Source organism: Simochromis diagramma, unplaced genomic scaffold (genome assembly GCF_900408965.1).
Source record: "Simochromis diagramma unplaced genomic scaffold, fSimDia1.1 OVJJ01000293.1, whole genome shotgun sequence".
Taxonomy (NCBI): Eukaryota; Metazoa; Chordata; class Actinopteri; order Cichliformes; family Cichlidae; genus Simochromis; species Simochromis diagramma.
Window position 1 is genome coordinate 24,596,981 of NW_024386801.1, and position 16,528 is coordinate 24,613,508.

The following is a 16,528-nucleotide window of genomic DNA, read 5'->3' on the forward strand; positions in this document are numbered from 1 at the left end:
ACTATCATGTGGACCAGTATAGCAAAAGCCGTAATGGTCTAGAGCTTTATGTCTTAAAGACATTCCTGCAGTTTAACTACTTGGTGTGTGTTATCTGGCTTCATGGATCGATGAAGTTGGGTGTCATCTGCATAGCAGTGGAAATGTATGCTATGCCTTCTGATAATACTGCCTAAGGGTAGCATCTCATGATCCAGTGTGTTTTGGCATTCTGGTGTATTCACTCTCACTCTAAATCTCACCTGCCTGCACTCCTGATTGCCACAACGTACCTCCGCTCTGGACGAGGAAAGAAAAAGGTTGGACATTCTATTCTACTAGTTCCATCACTTAGTCACTGACATGGAGATCCACCCCTCCCTTTAGTCTTGCTTCTTCCTGTAAACCTCCTATACTCACCATAGCAATCTTACTCACCTTCAACCTAAGCTCTGTGAATAACACGTCTTCTCCTGCTGTTCAAGTGCCTCCTGTTCCTGCAAAGTTCTCTCTCCATCATGCTTTTCAATTAATTTTTTTTTTCAATTCAATTTTATTTATATAGCACCAAATCACAACAACAGTTGCTTCAAGGTGCTTTATATTGTACAGTAGATCATACAATAATAGATTCAGAGAAAACCCAACAAACATGCTTTGACCTTAGCGATTCCTGTATTAAATAAAGTTTTGTCTAAAATTGAATAGCTGTCAAGGTTACGGGTGCAGGACTCAAGTGCAGGACTCACTCTGGTTGAAAGTCAAAAAGGTGGTTTATTTACACAAGTGAAATATATACATATATAGAATGCTGGCGGGAAAATGGGGGTCCAGGGCAGCCAGGAAAAGGTCCAGGGTAGGGAAGGTCCAAACTCCTCTTCACACAGCCAGTGAATCACTATTATCCGCAATCCAACCCAGTCCAAGCTCACTCACACTCACACTCATCCACTCAGTATCCACAAGCAAGGGAAACTGGCCAGGGTCCAGGGAAGTCATTCCACAAGGAGAGAAGCTGACGTTAACAAGGAGCACTAGGAAAACACGAGGAAATCACTAGGCGAGCTGTGTTACACTGACGGAGGCTTGCACAATGATCCAGCAAAGAGTCAGACTCCACTGAGGCCTTAAGTACTGCAGGAGTACTCATCGGCGATGGATGGCAGGTGAGTAGAGCTGCACAGGTGAGTACTGAGGCGGGGACCAAAGCCAGAGTCCGCCCTGGCGATGAGGAGCGAAGGAAAAACAACAACAAACAACACTGAAGAAACCTGGGACCATGACAAAAGCTGTATATTGATTCTACTTTTGGGTCCAACATTTGCACACTAACCACTGGCCTTGACAGTATAATGTAAACATGGTCCAAGCATAAAACTTTGTGGAACTCCATAATTAACCTTAGTTTGTGAAAAGGACTTTTTAGGTTTGTCAGCATCACTCTGGGACAGAATGTTTCTAATTGTACAGATGTTGTGCAAATGAAAGAATTGGCCAATAATTACCCGAGACAAATGGATCCAATGATGGCTGTTAAATAATGGTTTAAGTACTGCTAGCCTAGTCCCAGCCAAGTCCTGTGGCATGTAGCCAATTAATAGAGATAGTTTGATCATATATAAAAGTGAAGCATTAATTAATGGTAGGATTTCTTTGAGAAGTCTTGAGGTGGGGTGTAAAAGACACTTTGATGGTTTGGAGGAAGTAATTACTGAAATTAACTCAAAAAGATCAATGAGCACACACAGTTGATTTTCATTTATTATACTTTTTCGTTTAGCAGCAGGACAAAAAATTACTTTGACAAGAAACCGTTCTTCATATAACGTAGTCTTCAGTTCAGCTATTCTCTTTAGAATATAACACACTTTAAAATAAATATCATAAAATACTATTTTATTATTATTATTTTTACAATTCTCCTGAGATTGAAATCAAGTTTAGAAACAAACTAAAGAAAGGAAGGTTTCAACTTGTTCTCAGGACTCAGGACCAGAGATGCAGAGGTAAATAAGAAATGTATTTTATTTACTTATTTATTTTTGTTGTGGGTGGTGGGGGTTCTTTCATAGGACGTTAGAGCCGTGTATCCTAGCAGATTAGGTTTTGTACACACAAATATTTAAATGCAAATCTTTAAAAAAAAAAATGTATGGAACCACTGAGAACCCAGATTTCGAAAGTTTTTGTGACTGACAGAGAAAAAGAATGCTGTAATAATGAAGTAAAATGCAACAAGGTACAATGGCTAAATTTAGTAAGTAAGGAAAAAATGAAAGCATCAGACATGATATAGAAACTGTACCCTGCTTACATTAATTCATGAAACAGAAATTTCATATTTTAGCTACATTATATCCTTTTCTGTGGGTTTTCTTCAAGACATTATCTCGTTGCATTCTGTTTTTTCTTTTCTTTTTTTTCCTTTTTTTTTTAAAAGGATCTCTTATACCGTATAGGAAACACCAGCCATGCTATCACTCCACTTCATATAATCATATAAACGTTTTAGATATAAAAATCTGGGCTTTTCTGTAGAATATGTTGTTAAAATTGGGGAATAATTTTGATATAAACCAGGTTAGCTTTCAGTTTTCAGCTTTGATTCAGTGGGATCCACATTCAGCTGACATGAACAGCAATGGAATTACAGTCATTTTTAACTACATTTTTTTCTTCATCCGTTTTATCAATATTAATAACACTGTAATCACCCATTTATTTGCTTAAATCTGTAGAGTTGGTGAAATAAAGTATTTATTAATAAGAAGTATTTTGAGAATACGGAAAATGTCTGAAATACTTCCTTACTGCACAGGAAAACTGGGTGCACACATCTACAGATGGTATAGTAGGAAGTTATCTTAAAATAACAATTTCACGACTAAAACTCCTAAGAAACTTTTGAGAAGATTCTTTCATTTGTGTCTCTATCAGAGGAATCAGCTGCTCTCTAAGGGAAGGTAGCACTTTGTGAAAGTTTACATACCTTTAAGGGTAGAATTTACAGCTTTAAAGTTGGTTAATTGGTTGATTGCAATGCCCATTTTTAAAAGATGTTCGTTGGTCTGTTTTTTCATTGCAGAATTGGACCCCAGAATGCTCTTTGATAGACCCTCTGTTTTTAAGGCATGTTCAATTGAGGAAAAAATACCTCTAGGATAGGTATTTATGAGTGACCCTTATAAGTTGCTGTGGGTGGGTAAACTAAACTCTGGAAATAATTACAAACTATGTCCCTCTATTGTTCTTGCTGTTTTGGCCTCCTAGAGCCTTTCACAAAGAGTGTTCTTAATAATTTATATTGTTTTGGTGCACCTCATCTCACAATGAAAAGAACCTGCAAGTCGATCCTAGAAGTACGTTCCTGGAAACAGGCTGGTTGAAGCATGAATATCCAGCGTGAATTTGAAACAGCAGCTTTTTGGGAGGGCTAACTATCTTGCAAAATCAAACACGGCTTCAGCCAATATTAAATATGCAGAAAATCTTAAGGAAGATTTTGTTCCTTGGAACATTCCCAGAGTTCAGGTACTAAGGCGGTGAGCAAAATGATGTTATTACTGATATAAATACCCACCAAATCTATAAAAATGTAATTAAAGTCACAAATTTAAGCAACTACAAACTCTGAAACCTGCTGGAGTACAGAGAAGAACAGTTTTGGACAATCGCCTTTTGTCATGAAATCAGTGTCACATTTGGATCACATGATTATGAGCGAGAAAACAGCATTCATGGTGACAAATGTCTGATATGCTATGAATAAAGGGAGTGAAAAATAAGCTAATAAGTTAACCTTTACAGATTTGGACACTGAAATAGTCTCTAAATTCTTTCTTTCTTAAACTATGAATTTTGATTCCTAGGTTTTATTTTTTGGTGGATTTGTTTTTAATGAAACACTAGTCAAATGTGTTTGGACGAACAATGTGAATTTATGGAATAAACATGTTTAAATACAATGCCTTTCTGTATTATTTTGTTTGCAATTGGTCTACCCCCCCCCCCCCCCCAAAATAAAAAACCCCCCAAAAACCAACAAACAAAAACAAAAACAAAAGCTACTGGTTTCATCAAAAGCTGGTGCCTGAAACAATTAGGCAACGCAATTTTTTAGGCAATGCAGGAGTAAAAAGTGCACCTGTTTGGGACTATTTCCTGTGGTGGAAATACACCAAACACATACTTGGTTCCTTGGTATTTATACTTTGAGGGAATTAGCTGATATTAAGAAAAATATAGATGTAACTAGATTTACTTTTGACTATTAAATCTTATTGAACATGAGTCTGCACTGTTTCACTGCTGTCACTTGTCTAGTAATCTCACATCCTGAGTTCTGGCTGAAAAATAATACTGATGACTAATGATGGAATAATTATCCATCATTATAACAAAACAAGTGACTAGTAATTCGAGGATATGAAAGTTAAGTTTCCCCTCAGAGTAACCTCAGACCAGCAAGCTAAGAGAGGCATGGAGCATGTCAGGACCAGGTATCAAGGGGCCACTACGGGGTTTTAAAGGGGTTAGGAGTCCCCCACACACACTTTCTTTCTTTCTTTCTTTCTTTCTTTCTTTCTTTCTTTCTTTCTTTCTTCCTTGACGTTCAAGTTCATAGTCATGGTTTGTGTTGGAGTGTTCAAGGAGAGAGTTTTCCTTTTTTGTTTTTCCTGGATCGCAAATAAAAACGCAAATAACATTTTTGTGACTGGATGTTTAAAAAGTGACTCTGTCAGGTATGCTAAGTGTAAAAGGGGTATTTAGGGAAATTTAATCATGTGTGACAAAATCCTATTTAAATTCAAAGATTTTGTGCAAAAATGTACTTCCTGTCTGTTGTTGTGGTCATAGACACAACAACAGGTCATAGAAGGGATTGTTTACTGATCAGTAGGTAAGTGGCTCAATCCTTGGCTCCTCCAGTAATTTAATCAAAGTATCCTTGACCAAGAAACTGAACTCCTCATGTTGCCCCTGATGCATCCATTGGAGTGTGACTGTATGTAAATGTTAAACAAAGTGCTGCATGAATGTGTGTGTAATTTGGTGAATGAGACTTGTAGCAGAAAGCATTTTGAGTGCTCAACCAGCTCAGGCGCACTCTCACTACTGGTAATGCGCTATTTCCTTGAGTTAAGTGAGCAAGACAGAATGAACATTTTCCGCTCTTCCATCACACGGGCACAGATTTTGTACCAGGAAGCTGTCAGGTTAAAGACAATTTAAATAGATCTGCATACACAAATTCAGCTCTTTTACATTTTACACGTACTAACAACATGCATCAGTGTGTTGTTTCACCTGGCATTACTGCCTACTTCTCTTCAGTTAACCAAAGTTCAACCCGGTACATAAATAAACAACATGATTGGCTATCATGTGTGCCAATCAAAAGAATTCTGTTGTTAAAGATTTAATGGGACACTAACAAATGTTATAATTAAAAGTTGTTGGGGTTTTGCCATGGCTATCCCTCCTCGGACTGCAAAAACAATTATAGATAATATTGATTATTTTGTGAATATGTCACAGTGATGCCATCAGAAGGAGGGATAATCTCATTTTAGACTTTTGCCTTATTATTTATTTATTTAGTCATTGATTTATTTTGCCTCTTTGTTGGGATATTTAATGAAGAATTTGCGAGCAGAAGTGAGTCCAGATGTGGATTCAGGAATAGTTGGAATGATTTTTGGATGGACAGCATTGTGCGTTGCAACATATCTTCACAAATACACATCAAATTGAAATAAGAAAAACTGAGAGAAATCATCTTGATGTAATCTAAAAATGATTAGAAACTTATGCAGATCCAGGAAATCCTCTGGATAATGTAACTCAGTTTAGGCATGTTGTGGGTGGAGGTATGCAGACGCATTGATCTTTTAAGTCACTGGGTTTTGTGAAAAAGTTGTGCTATTTAGCAATTTTACGCAAAATGAAACTGCTCTTAATCACATGACACTAGGCCAACTGTTACAGGGGAATCTGTAGCCATTATATGCCAGGATATGATTGTAATAGAAAAATACTACATAAATTAAATTTGAATGTGATCCAGTTGTTGTTGTTTTTAGCCTTCAGTTAAAGATGGCAAAGTCTTCTTGTTAAATTTGTTAAAACACCTGTAACTTTGAATAAAATCATGTCTGAAATACCTGGCTTTAGTTTTACAACTTTATCATCTGTTGTTATGATTTCTCTGGTGGGGGTGGGGGAGGGGGATTTTGGAAGACATCTATGATGATTTCTACAAATCATAAGTAACTCCTCCCCATATTACATCATTAAATCATGTAGAATTACAAGAAACAACACACAGGACATGATGTCAGTTAAAAACTTTGATCATAGTCAGAAATACATAAAGAACATAGTCATAGTCACAGTTTTAAGGATTCAGGGAGCTTCATTGCTGCTTGAGAGAGAAATCATATAATTGAGTTATATATTTTTTTAAATAATAATTTAAGGTTACAAAAGAACCCTCAAATTATTTAAGTTCTTCAGTAAATGAGCCAATTAGTTAATATTGGTAAGGAAATTATTTAAAGACATTTACTCTTAAGCATCTGTAATTTGAGAACAGAAGGAGCAAAAACCATGATAAAAATGTATTTTAGTTACTTTCCAGTCTCACTTACTGATAAACTGGTGCATTAATTTGGATGAAAAAAGTGCACAAATTCTAAACACATGCATATGGCTGATTTATGAAAAATCTTCCCCTTACCACCTACAGGGCTTCTTAAGTCTAAGGACCAAAGTGTAGCTTATTTTACATGTAGCTTGGCTGAAATGTAATTGTTGAGTATGCATTTTGGTGTGCTGGGGGTTCAGAGTCAGTGTTCAGGTTTTTACATCTGTGGGGGAGACTGTGCGCCGGCTGGGTCATGTAGCTTTCTGACGTGTTTCTTCAGGTCAAAGTTCCTGCAGAAGCCCTTGCCACAGGTTGGGCAGGTGAAGGGTTTCTTATCGTTGTGGGTGTGCATGTGGAAGGTGAGGTTGTACACCTGATGAAATGCCTTGCTGCAGATGGAGCACTTGAACTGCTTCTCGCCACTGTGTGTCAGCTTGTGGTTTTTGTAGTTTCCTGTGTTGAGGCAAAAGGGTGAAACTTAACAAGACATCAAGACATGGAATCTCCTTACAATTCCAAAGAATTTCCATGAGTATGTTTTCTCAGTGGTATCAGCATCACATAATCTGACTGTGAGGAAGTGAAATGGGAACAAAGCAGAAAAAACAAAACACAAAAAACAAGCAATTATACTTTACAGTACAAAAGTTATTAAATTGGTAATTGATGGTTAAAATGGTTTTACTTTTTAAACTAATTAACATTACATTTAGGTTAAAATGAAATAATAATTAATAATGTTCATATATTGATTCATAATTTGTTTTTAATGATCCTCTACAGAAATTGGATCAATGGTTATGGTAAAAATTGCAACTTATTACATAAACTAATTGCATAAGTAAAAATAAATTATAACATACTGATGTAAATCAGTCACTCATACACATATTTTAAGAATTTGTGCACTTTGTTCAATTATTAGTAAATATTATTATTGATGTTATTATTAGTATTTCAATTTTTATCACTGGTAGAAGGGAATAACTACTAACATTTTATCAATTATCAGGATACCTTTTATCAGTGATGAATACATTACTGTATGATATGAGTCCATAGCATGTGGGAAAAAAAGCCCAGCAAATATTTTTCCTTATAATATTTATTTTTAATTTATTTATTTATGTTGCTTATTTTGTTTTGTTTTGTTGTTCTGAGAATTAGAAATCACGCCACATATATGTGTTTTTCGTTTGTGAAAAATACAGTTTTACTCACATTAACAACTAAAATAAGGATCACATGTTCACATTTGAGAAGCAAAATCCATCCAGTATTTGGCATTATTGCTGAAACCCTACTGAATTCTGTGATATTTAAAATAACCAAAAAACAAACATACGTTTTCCTCCTGTTAATATGAACCAGAGGAGTGTTTTCAGAGCAATACATCACCACAATCACCGGCATAACCTTAATATTAAATAAAAACCTGAAATAAAGTACAAGTATTACCGCATTTCTAACAACATAAAAAAAAGGAACATGTACACTTAAAAAAATGACTTTTTGCTCTCAGTGAACACAAAGCAACACTGAAAATAATAAAATACTGAAATGTAAAAAAAATCAAAGGTTTCTTTATTTAAAGAATTAATCACTGGCTGGTATAAACTAAATGTATACAAATTAAGTAAATTTTATTTGACCATATTCCATTTAACATTTTACACAGTACCTATGTAACAGAATTTTATTTAAATGAAAATCTAATTTACATGTACTCAAATTACTTAAAGCATTTAGTCGTAAAAGTTTTCTGTGTGTTTCATGAGGCGATGTATTGGATGTATTAGAGCTGATGTATTAGTAGATGTAAAGCAGTAGCAAAACAACAGTTTGAAGGGAATACATCAGTACAGCACAGTAAAACTGTAAGCATGTAGACAAATATAATGTCACAACTAAGAATGTGCGTTTCTATAGAAGATTTTTTACCACTTCATAACAGCTCAGGATGAATCCAGGGAGCGATTCCTCTTCAATTCTAACTGTTTGTTTTAGCCGTCATAGCAGACTAACCTTTTCTAAAATTACAAGTCCGGCTGATTTCAAGAAAGTAAACTTTGGTAATTGTTATGAATACATAAATACAACACAATCATCAACTACCACTCTAATGGGCCTTGGGCAGCTGCTATGTGTCTGGCAGAGATGCCCCACATGGTTTGAAGGTTTGAAATAGCACCAAATATTTGGCCTTACAACATGTAACAGCTCTGCTACAGGCAGTTACAATGAAACATTTATGTTTCCATAACATATTTTAACAAAACAAACAAAAAAGAAACAGGAAAACAAAATAGTGCTGCTGGACAAGCATCTGTATTATTTTTGTGTCTGTTAAACTCGCATGTCTTGAATATGCTGAATTATGTTCGATTTGCATTAATATATAATAATTATATATAATAAACAGTGTGGAGTCTGTAGCGAACTGTCTTCACGGGAACTTTAAACGGATTTAGCCTCAGACCCGCTGTATTTGTCCATCGCACCCACTTCTGTTACATATCATCACCTTTTGTTTTTGTTGTTTTTTCCCTCTTTATGCCAATGAATTTATCATGTTTTCGCTCTGTGTTGCTTGACCTGTAAGTTCAGTCCAGCTGTATAGTGAGGATGTGGCTCTTCTCTCGGGATCTTTTGCTTTTTAGGATTTAACACCGCTCTAAAATGTAACGGATTCTTGGAATAAAATTTCTAATCAAGATGTTTTGGTTGATATATTAAATGTAATTCTTGAAAAAGGAGAAAAAACAAATAAGAAAATACTGATCCATTTTCTTTTTTTTTTTTTTACCGTCTCACCTTTTTGGTGAAATCCCTTCCCACAGAACTCGCACACGAATGGTTTGTATCCCGCATGGATGCGTGTGTGCGTGTTGAGGGTTGAACTCCTGTTAAAGGCTTTCCCGCACTGGTTACACTTGTGAGGCTTTTCCTGTAAAAAATTACAGGGGGGGGAAATAAGTAACTCAGTGGAAAATGTGCCATAAATAAAAAATAGCACCAAAAAATACACAATAATCTTGCAGAGATGCACAAGGACCTTATACTTTCACAGATAATGTATATAATGTGTAGAATCAAATTCATTAATATAACAGTGCATCAAGATGAATACTTTTTATGCTTAATTTATATTTTAAGCGAAACCAACATAATTAGCGCGTAATTAATTTCCTCTGTGAAAGTGACACCTCACAGGGTAAATAAAACAGAAATCGATTTTTGAGTCTAAACCTGCAATCCGAACGCCACGCTGAAGCCACGCCCACCAAACGCATATTAAATCATATCAGTCATCATGACTGAAAACAATCGAACTGGTAGTTACTTAAATAAATTAATGATCGTATGTCTGCGTACGATTCAGAGGTGAAACATATTAAAGAAAAATAAATCAATAAACAGAATAATAAAGAGTGACCGACTTTATCGCGACCTTTGGTTGACATTTAAACGGTCAATAAAACAGAGAATATAACATTTCAAAACTTACAGAGATCAGCGAAATAATAATCAAACATAACATTTAAAACCATCATTAAAAAACAAAACAAAAAACATTAAAAAAAAAACCCGAGATGAATGACTGAACTCATCCTACCTGAGTGTGGATGATTTTGTGCCGGCACAGCGTGCTGGCCTGTCGGAATCCCTTCCCGCAAACTTTGCACACGAATGGTCGAGCGCCTGTGTGTACGGGCATGTGGCGGGTCAGGTTGTAGTGCGCGTTAAAGACCTGAACAGGAGGGGGGGAAACCCGAGACAAAACAAATAAATAAACAAAAAGCAACACCTTGTCAACAAGAAAAATATAATCATTATTATTTTAATAATAATAATAAAATAATAAAATGTCAGCCGACTACATTGCTCAGTTAAAGGTTAATTATGTGGAAAAAAAGAAGAAGAATGGGTGCCTGTAATTATTAGATTAAGTCTAATTATGTGTAATCTGTTGGGGGTAATTTATTGGACTTGGAATACACGGAATGGGTTCATTGTAACACAATAACAAATCTCTAAAGATGCGCAGCATGAGCCAAAATTTAAATTCCTAAACAACCCACCAAGTAGGCATTACGGTAATTTGGTCCTTTTAAAATGAGTTTTAGAGAAATTATAAATGTTAAATTCGATAAATTCCATCTGTTATTTCAAATAACCACAGCAAACCTCCGTTTTTTCCTTTATTTATGTACTCTGCGCTTCCATTCCGGGACTCCGTTGATTAATTTTGCGAACTAAATGCCGGGTCTGCACACTCTAAAAATTCTATTCGACATATGTATGCATTTTTATTTTAATGCATACATATGTGGAATACTTTTTTGTTTGTTTGTTTTAGTCAGAGTTCTTTTTTTTAAAGTTGTTTAGATCATATAGAGTGACCGAGTGTATCGGACACTATATTATTTATCTAACCCTAAACACATCCATTAAACAAAACGTAACCTTATGTAAAAGGATCGAGTATTTGTAAGTTAAACACTAATAACTAATGAAATCCAACATTTAACTTGCACTAGATTACTTGTTTAAAATATCTTCAAAACCTCCGAATTTTTTCGTGTAAAAAAAAAAAAAAAAAAAAAAAAAAAAAAAAAGAGGGTGAGAGATAACTAACATCAATTCTGAAAATAAATCCATTTTCAGTTTCCTTCTGTGGATAAAGAGTAAATAAATTCAATAATCCGCGCTGACGCTCACCTTACCGCAGACCTCACAGGTAAAAACTTTGGGCTTGCTACCGGGACAGGAGCCGCTGAGCCTGGCGCTTGCCGCTGCAGCTGTCGCAGAGCCCTTGAAAATCTTGTCACTCAGGATCTGGTCCCTCTGCTTTATGTAGTGGATCTGGTTCGGAGATAGATCCTTGAAGGCCTGCACGCCGGAACCCGCGTACCGCTCCGCGGCCTGTTGCATGCCGGTCTTGCTCTTCTCTGCCATGAAGGCTTTATGTCGGGCAGTGAACAGGTACGAGGCCATAGGGTGCAGGTTCACCAGGCCAGCCGGAGGTGGACACGTTCCGGAATCCCCGCTGCAATTCAGGTAGCAAACAGTGCCCATCGTGGGAAAGGAGGACTGGTTTACCACCCTGGGTCTGAAGAGTTTGTACTGCCCGGTGGTTTGGCTGACAGCAGTGTCTTCTTGTTGATTTTTATAGTTTAGCCCAAACCCCAAAAATTCTGCGGGAGCCGGGAGAGAAGACGCGTCTAAGTGGCCCGGATCCAGCCCCGTGATACTGAGCCGGTGTCCCGGCTCATAGCCGAGCGGTACCAGCGGGATCATGCAATGCAGCGAGGACGGATATGCTTCGGGTTTCCCCACTGGAGCGGACTGAAACCAGTTGGGGAGCGGTATTGACTTGGGCTCGGGTGTCCTGGCCATAATCCGGTCGATGGAGAAAGCGAGAGGCTTGCTGCTGCCGCCGGAGGTGAGCATTTCTGAGCCCGCAGGTTGGCTCCCTGAAGCCGTGGGGGAGCCAAGGATCCCTGCTGGGCGGCGGAGAGGACCGTCCATCACCTCCGCATCAACCGGGTTGCGACAACAACAACTAAAGCTGCTGGAAAGAAGATGAGATCGGCGCTGCTCCTCACCGGCACGCAGAAAAGGACATCATCCGCCAGGGATCCCCCAACCCCACCCCCACCAAAACACAGGCCCTGCTTTCCTGGTTGTTGACGACAATCAGGGCGCCCGAGGCTCGTTCGATATCGGTGGGGCAAGAGCCGAGACCTTGCCGATCGTTACCGTCCAAGAAGGAGAGTGGAAAAGTAGATAATTTGCTCAATTCTCCTCTGTCGATTCTCTGCGTTTGTCGCCGCTGGAAGAGGAGGAGGAAAGTGTTCTTTACTTGGCAGGACTCCTGCTCAACTGAAAGGTACTTGGTGAATCCTAGGTCCCCTTGTGGTTTTACGTGACATCTATTTTTTTTAAATCGTGATGAGCCAGACGCGCAGCGGCTGCAGGGTCAGGAACTGTCAGTGTTTTAGATCAGATTTGGACACGTCTTTGGCTCTCAAAACCCAGCCCTTTTACGCACGGTTCAAAGAAGACAGGGACATGTCATGTAGTTGAATTCAAAACAGAAAACAGATCGAGATATTGAGCAGAAAATGGATTTGATGTCATTGATGTCAGTCTGGATGGGTTTAGAAATCAACAACTTTAACTCAAAGCGCCCTTTTTTTTCTTTTACGCACCAGATTTTTAAATCTTAAAAAGCGGTTTGGAAAAAAGCGACTACTCGAGACAAAGAGATGGACAGAAATCTGCAGTGAAAATGCTCACTCTCCCCTATCGAGTCTTATCCTTTTTTCCAGTCACACGAATACAAGCAACTCTTTTATCCACAAAGCACAGAGCCGGTGGGCTGAAGCGCAAATTCCACAGGATGAATGAATGAAACCAATGGCGCACGAACCCACAACAATAGCTCCATCCTGTCAGTGATGGAGGCAGAGAGTGAATGGGCAGGTTCGGAGTGGACTGAGCTGAATTTGCCCTTCAAGGGTTTGAACAAAAGATGAAGAGAAATAAAAGTGACCGTCGAGGGCCCAGGGAGCGACAGCAGAAATTAGAGTGAACACAGTCACATCAGAAAAGAAAAGGTTAACAAGGTATTTGTGTTGGTTGACTATTAGTATAGTACACGCATTTCTTTTTCTTCTTCAGTGTCTCTCAGTTGGCTTAATGTAATAATGTTTTGTTTTGAAGTCAAACTGTTTTAAATAATGAGGGAATTAGATGGAAGTTGAATGTTTGTGTGTTCTTGGACGATGGTTTTTAATGAGTCAGGGGTCACAGAGGCTCAACAAATCAAGTATTCGTTTACACGTAATAAAAGTGTGATAAAATAAATTATGCGCCCATTATTAAAGCAAGAGACATTGCAGTGTTAACGTGAGGCCACGTCTCTCCTCACTTATCTACTAAAGCCTTACAGCACCAGTTTTAATCTGCCCAGCCGAGTTTCGTTGCTTTTATGTCATAGAAGTATTAGACAACTTATCATTTTTAATTGAAGTTATAATAATAATAGTAGTAGTAGTAGTACTATAAGCGTATAATGTTGGGTGTGCGTCACCCCCCCCCCCCCACACTAAATATTCTAAAAATTAGAAATGTTCCCACATTGTTGTATTTTTCACACACACACACACACACACACACACACACACACACACACACACACACACACACTTATACTTACATTAATTACTAAGATCTTCATATCTGAGCGTCAGGCCACGTCTCCTGTCATATACTGAAAGATCACAGCAGCAGTTTTACTCTATTTAGCCAAGTTTTCCTTTTTGCTTCTTTTTGCTAGAAACACCGCAAGACTTATTAATTATATTATAAGTCACGTTCTGAGAGTTATTATCATTTTTATTCCTGTTTTTATTATCATTTTCATTAAGCGACACGTTAAATCACTTCAAAATATTGTGATGTCTGTCAGCTAATTACATTTACGTCTAAATAATTAGCCATAATATTAATAGCAATATTAATAACAATTATTATAAATTATTGTTGTTGTTTCATTGATTTTTTTGCCCATAAAGGCTTCTTATGCCAGAGCCTCTAATACACCACTGTCGTGTTAGCGCCGCATAGACGCTGCTTCTGTGTAAACTGACTTTTCACCACTTCATATTTTGAACTGAACTAATAAACAATACTTTTTAAAAATAATTATGAGTGTCATCATAAGGAGTAGGTTATTCTGCCAACCTACCCTGGATTTTCGCGGTGTTATTTTTCCCCCCTGTTAATTCAGTTCTTACATTTTGTTCTTGAAATATTAATTTCTCTTAACTTTATTTCATACTGCGCAACTAAATGTATTTTTTAAAATAATAACTTTAGAACTTTAGAAGTAGAACTCCAAACCTGTTTACTTGTTTTATTTTATCCTCCTCAAACAGTTACAGGAGAAAGTATTTGTCTTTACCAATTTCTGAACAGAATGCCAATAAAATGAAAGTCAAAGTCTTGTTGATTTAATGGTACTTCTTTTGATTAATCGGTGACAGATTTATTTTGAATATATTTTACGATTTTTTTTTATTTAATACATTTCAAATGAGAACATAATATAAACAAGACCATGAATTTTGCTAAGAATTATCACGATATTAGTGACCTGGAGAATATGTGTCCTATCGTCTGCTGACTCAGATTGTCTTGTTGATTTTTATGTGAGCGATAAATGTTTTGTGAGTTTTTAGTTGTTAGGCATTACTGAGGATTTTATTACAAAAAAGAAATTAATCCTTAGATTTTTATAAAAAACTTTCTGGTCTGTCTGGAAATGACTCAGATCTCCACCATGCTTGTTGTGTTAGTTACCTATTGAATAAAGATGCTACATATCCAACACTGTTTCTCAGATTTTAGATGATTTTCCCTGAAACTGAAAACAAACATTAAATTACACAAACACACACATACCTAACCATAACCTAATTGCAACCCTGACACTAAAACCACATTTTGAGTCTCAAAAACGCCTTCAAACTTGTGGGGACCGGGATTTTGGTCCCCAGGAGGGCTGTTTGTCCCCACAAGTATAGTAAATACCAATTTTTCGTCCCCACGAAGATGTTAATACCCGTCCACACACACACACACACACACACACACACACACACACACACACACACACACACACACACACACACACAAGTCTAAACACCTTCACACTCGTTTTTTTCTTTATTTTTACTACTTTCTACATTGTAGATACAAACCAAAGACATATCAAGATATATGGAATTATGTAGCAAAGAAAATATTGATAAATAACTCTAAATATGTCTGATATGTTAAATTCCGTAAAGTAGCCTCCCCCTGCTTTGTTGACAGCGCTACAAACCCTTGGCCTTCTCTCAGTAAGCTTCATGATGTAGTCAGCTGAAATGGTTTCACTTCACAGGTGTGACTTGTCAGCGTTCATTTGTGGAATTTCTTGGCTTCTCAGTTGTGTTGTGTAAAAGTCAGGATGGTCCACAGCTGACAGCCCCATTTAACAACTGTTAGAATTTAGCTGAATGGTTCTTCCCATAATATAAGTAAAGAGAAATGAAAATCCATCATTACTTTAAGAACTGAAGATCAGTCAAAATTGCTGCAACTTTGAATGTGTCCCCAAGTGCAGTTGCAAAAACCATCAAGCGCTACAACGAAACTGGCTCATACGAGGACCGCCCCAGTAAAGGAAGACCAAGAGTCATCTCTGCTGCTGAGGATAAATTCACCAGACTCAGAAATCACAAGTCAACAGCACCTCAGATTAGAGCCCGGATAAATGCCACACAGAGTTCCAGGAGCAGACTCATCTCTACATCAACTGTTCAGAGGAGAGTGCACGAATCAGGCCTTTATGGTCAAATAGCTGCTAAGAAACCACTACTAAGCAAAAGCAACAAGCAGAAGAGATTTGTTTGGGCCATTAGACCAGTGGAAATCTGTGCTTTGGTCTGATGAGTCCAAATTTGAGATCTTTGGTTCCACCCGCCATGTTTTTGCAAGAAAGGGTGCACAGATGGTCTTTACATGCATGGTCCCACTGTGAAGCATGGACTTTCTAAAAGTACCATGGGAGGAAGAGCCTTCAGCTGTCAGGCTCCTTTCCTGTGTTCAAAGTTGGTACCATAAAATTTTTATGCAAATTGGAGATAGTCACGTTAGTTTCTGTGTTATTTTGCTAGCTCTTTTCTTTTTGCGACTTGTATTTAGTTTTACTTTCTTTGTTTCATCATCTGTGATTATTTTTAGCTGTTCATGTTTCTGAGGCATTTTCACTCCCAGTGTGTGTGTGTGTGTGTGTGTGGCCACAGTTATCCATATGGATTATTTTAGCTTTCCATCATCTTATTCTAC

General features: G+C 37.4%; 1 protein-coding gene across 1 annotated transcript; it reads right to left on the reverse strand.

The window, feature by feature from the left end:
• Positions 1–1,722: 1,722 nt before the first annotated feature.
• On the reverse strand, positions 1,723–15,345 carry fezf1 (FEZ family zinc finger 1). Its single transcript, XM_040026722.1, has 4 exons — positions 11,348–15,345; positions 10,242–10,376; positions 9,440–9,572; positions 1,723–7,078 (listed from the first exon to the last, which is right to left on the reverse strand). Exons 1-4 carry the CDS (start codon positions 12,155–12,157, stop codon positions 6,843–6,845), a joined length of 1,314 nt encoding a protein of 437 aa, XP_039882656.1. The 5' UTR covers positions 12,158–15,345; the 3' UTR covers positions 1,723–6,842.
• Positions 15,346–16,528: the final 1,183 nt, after the last annotated feature.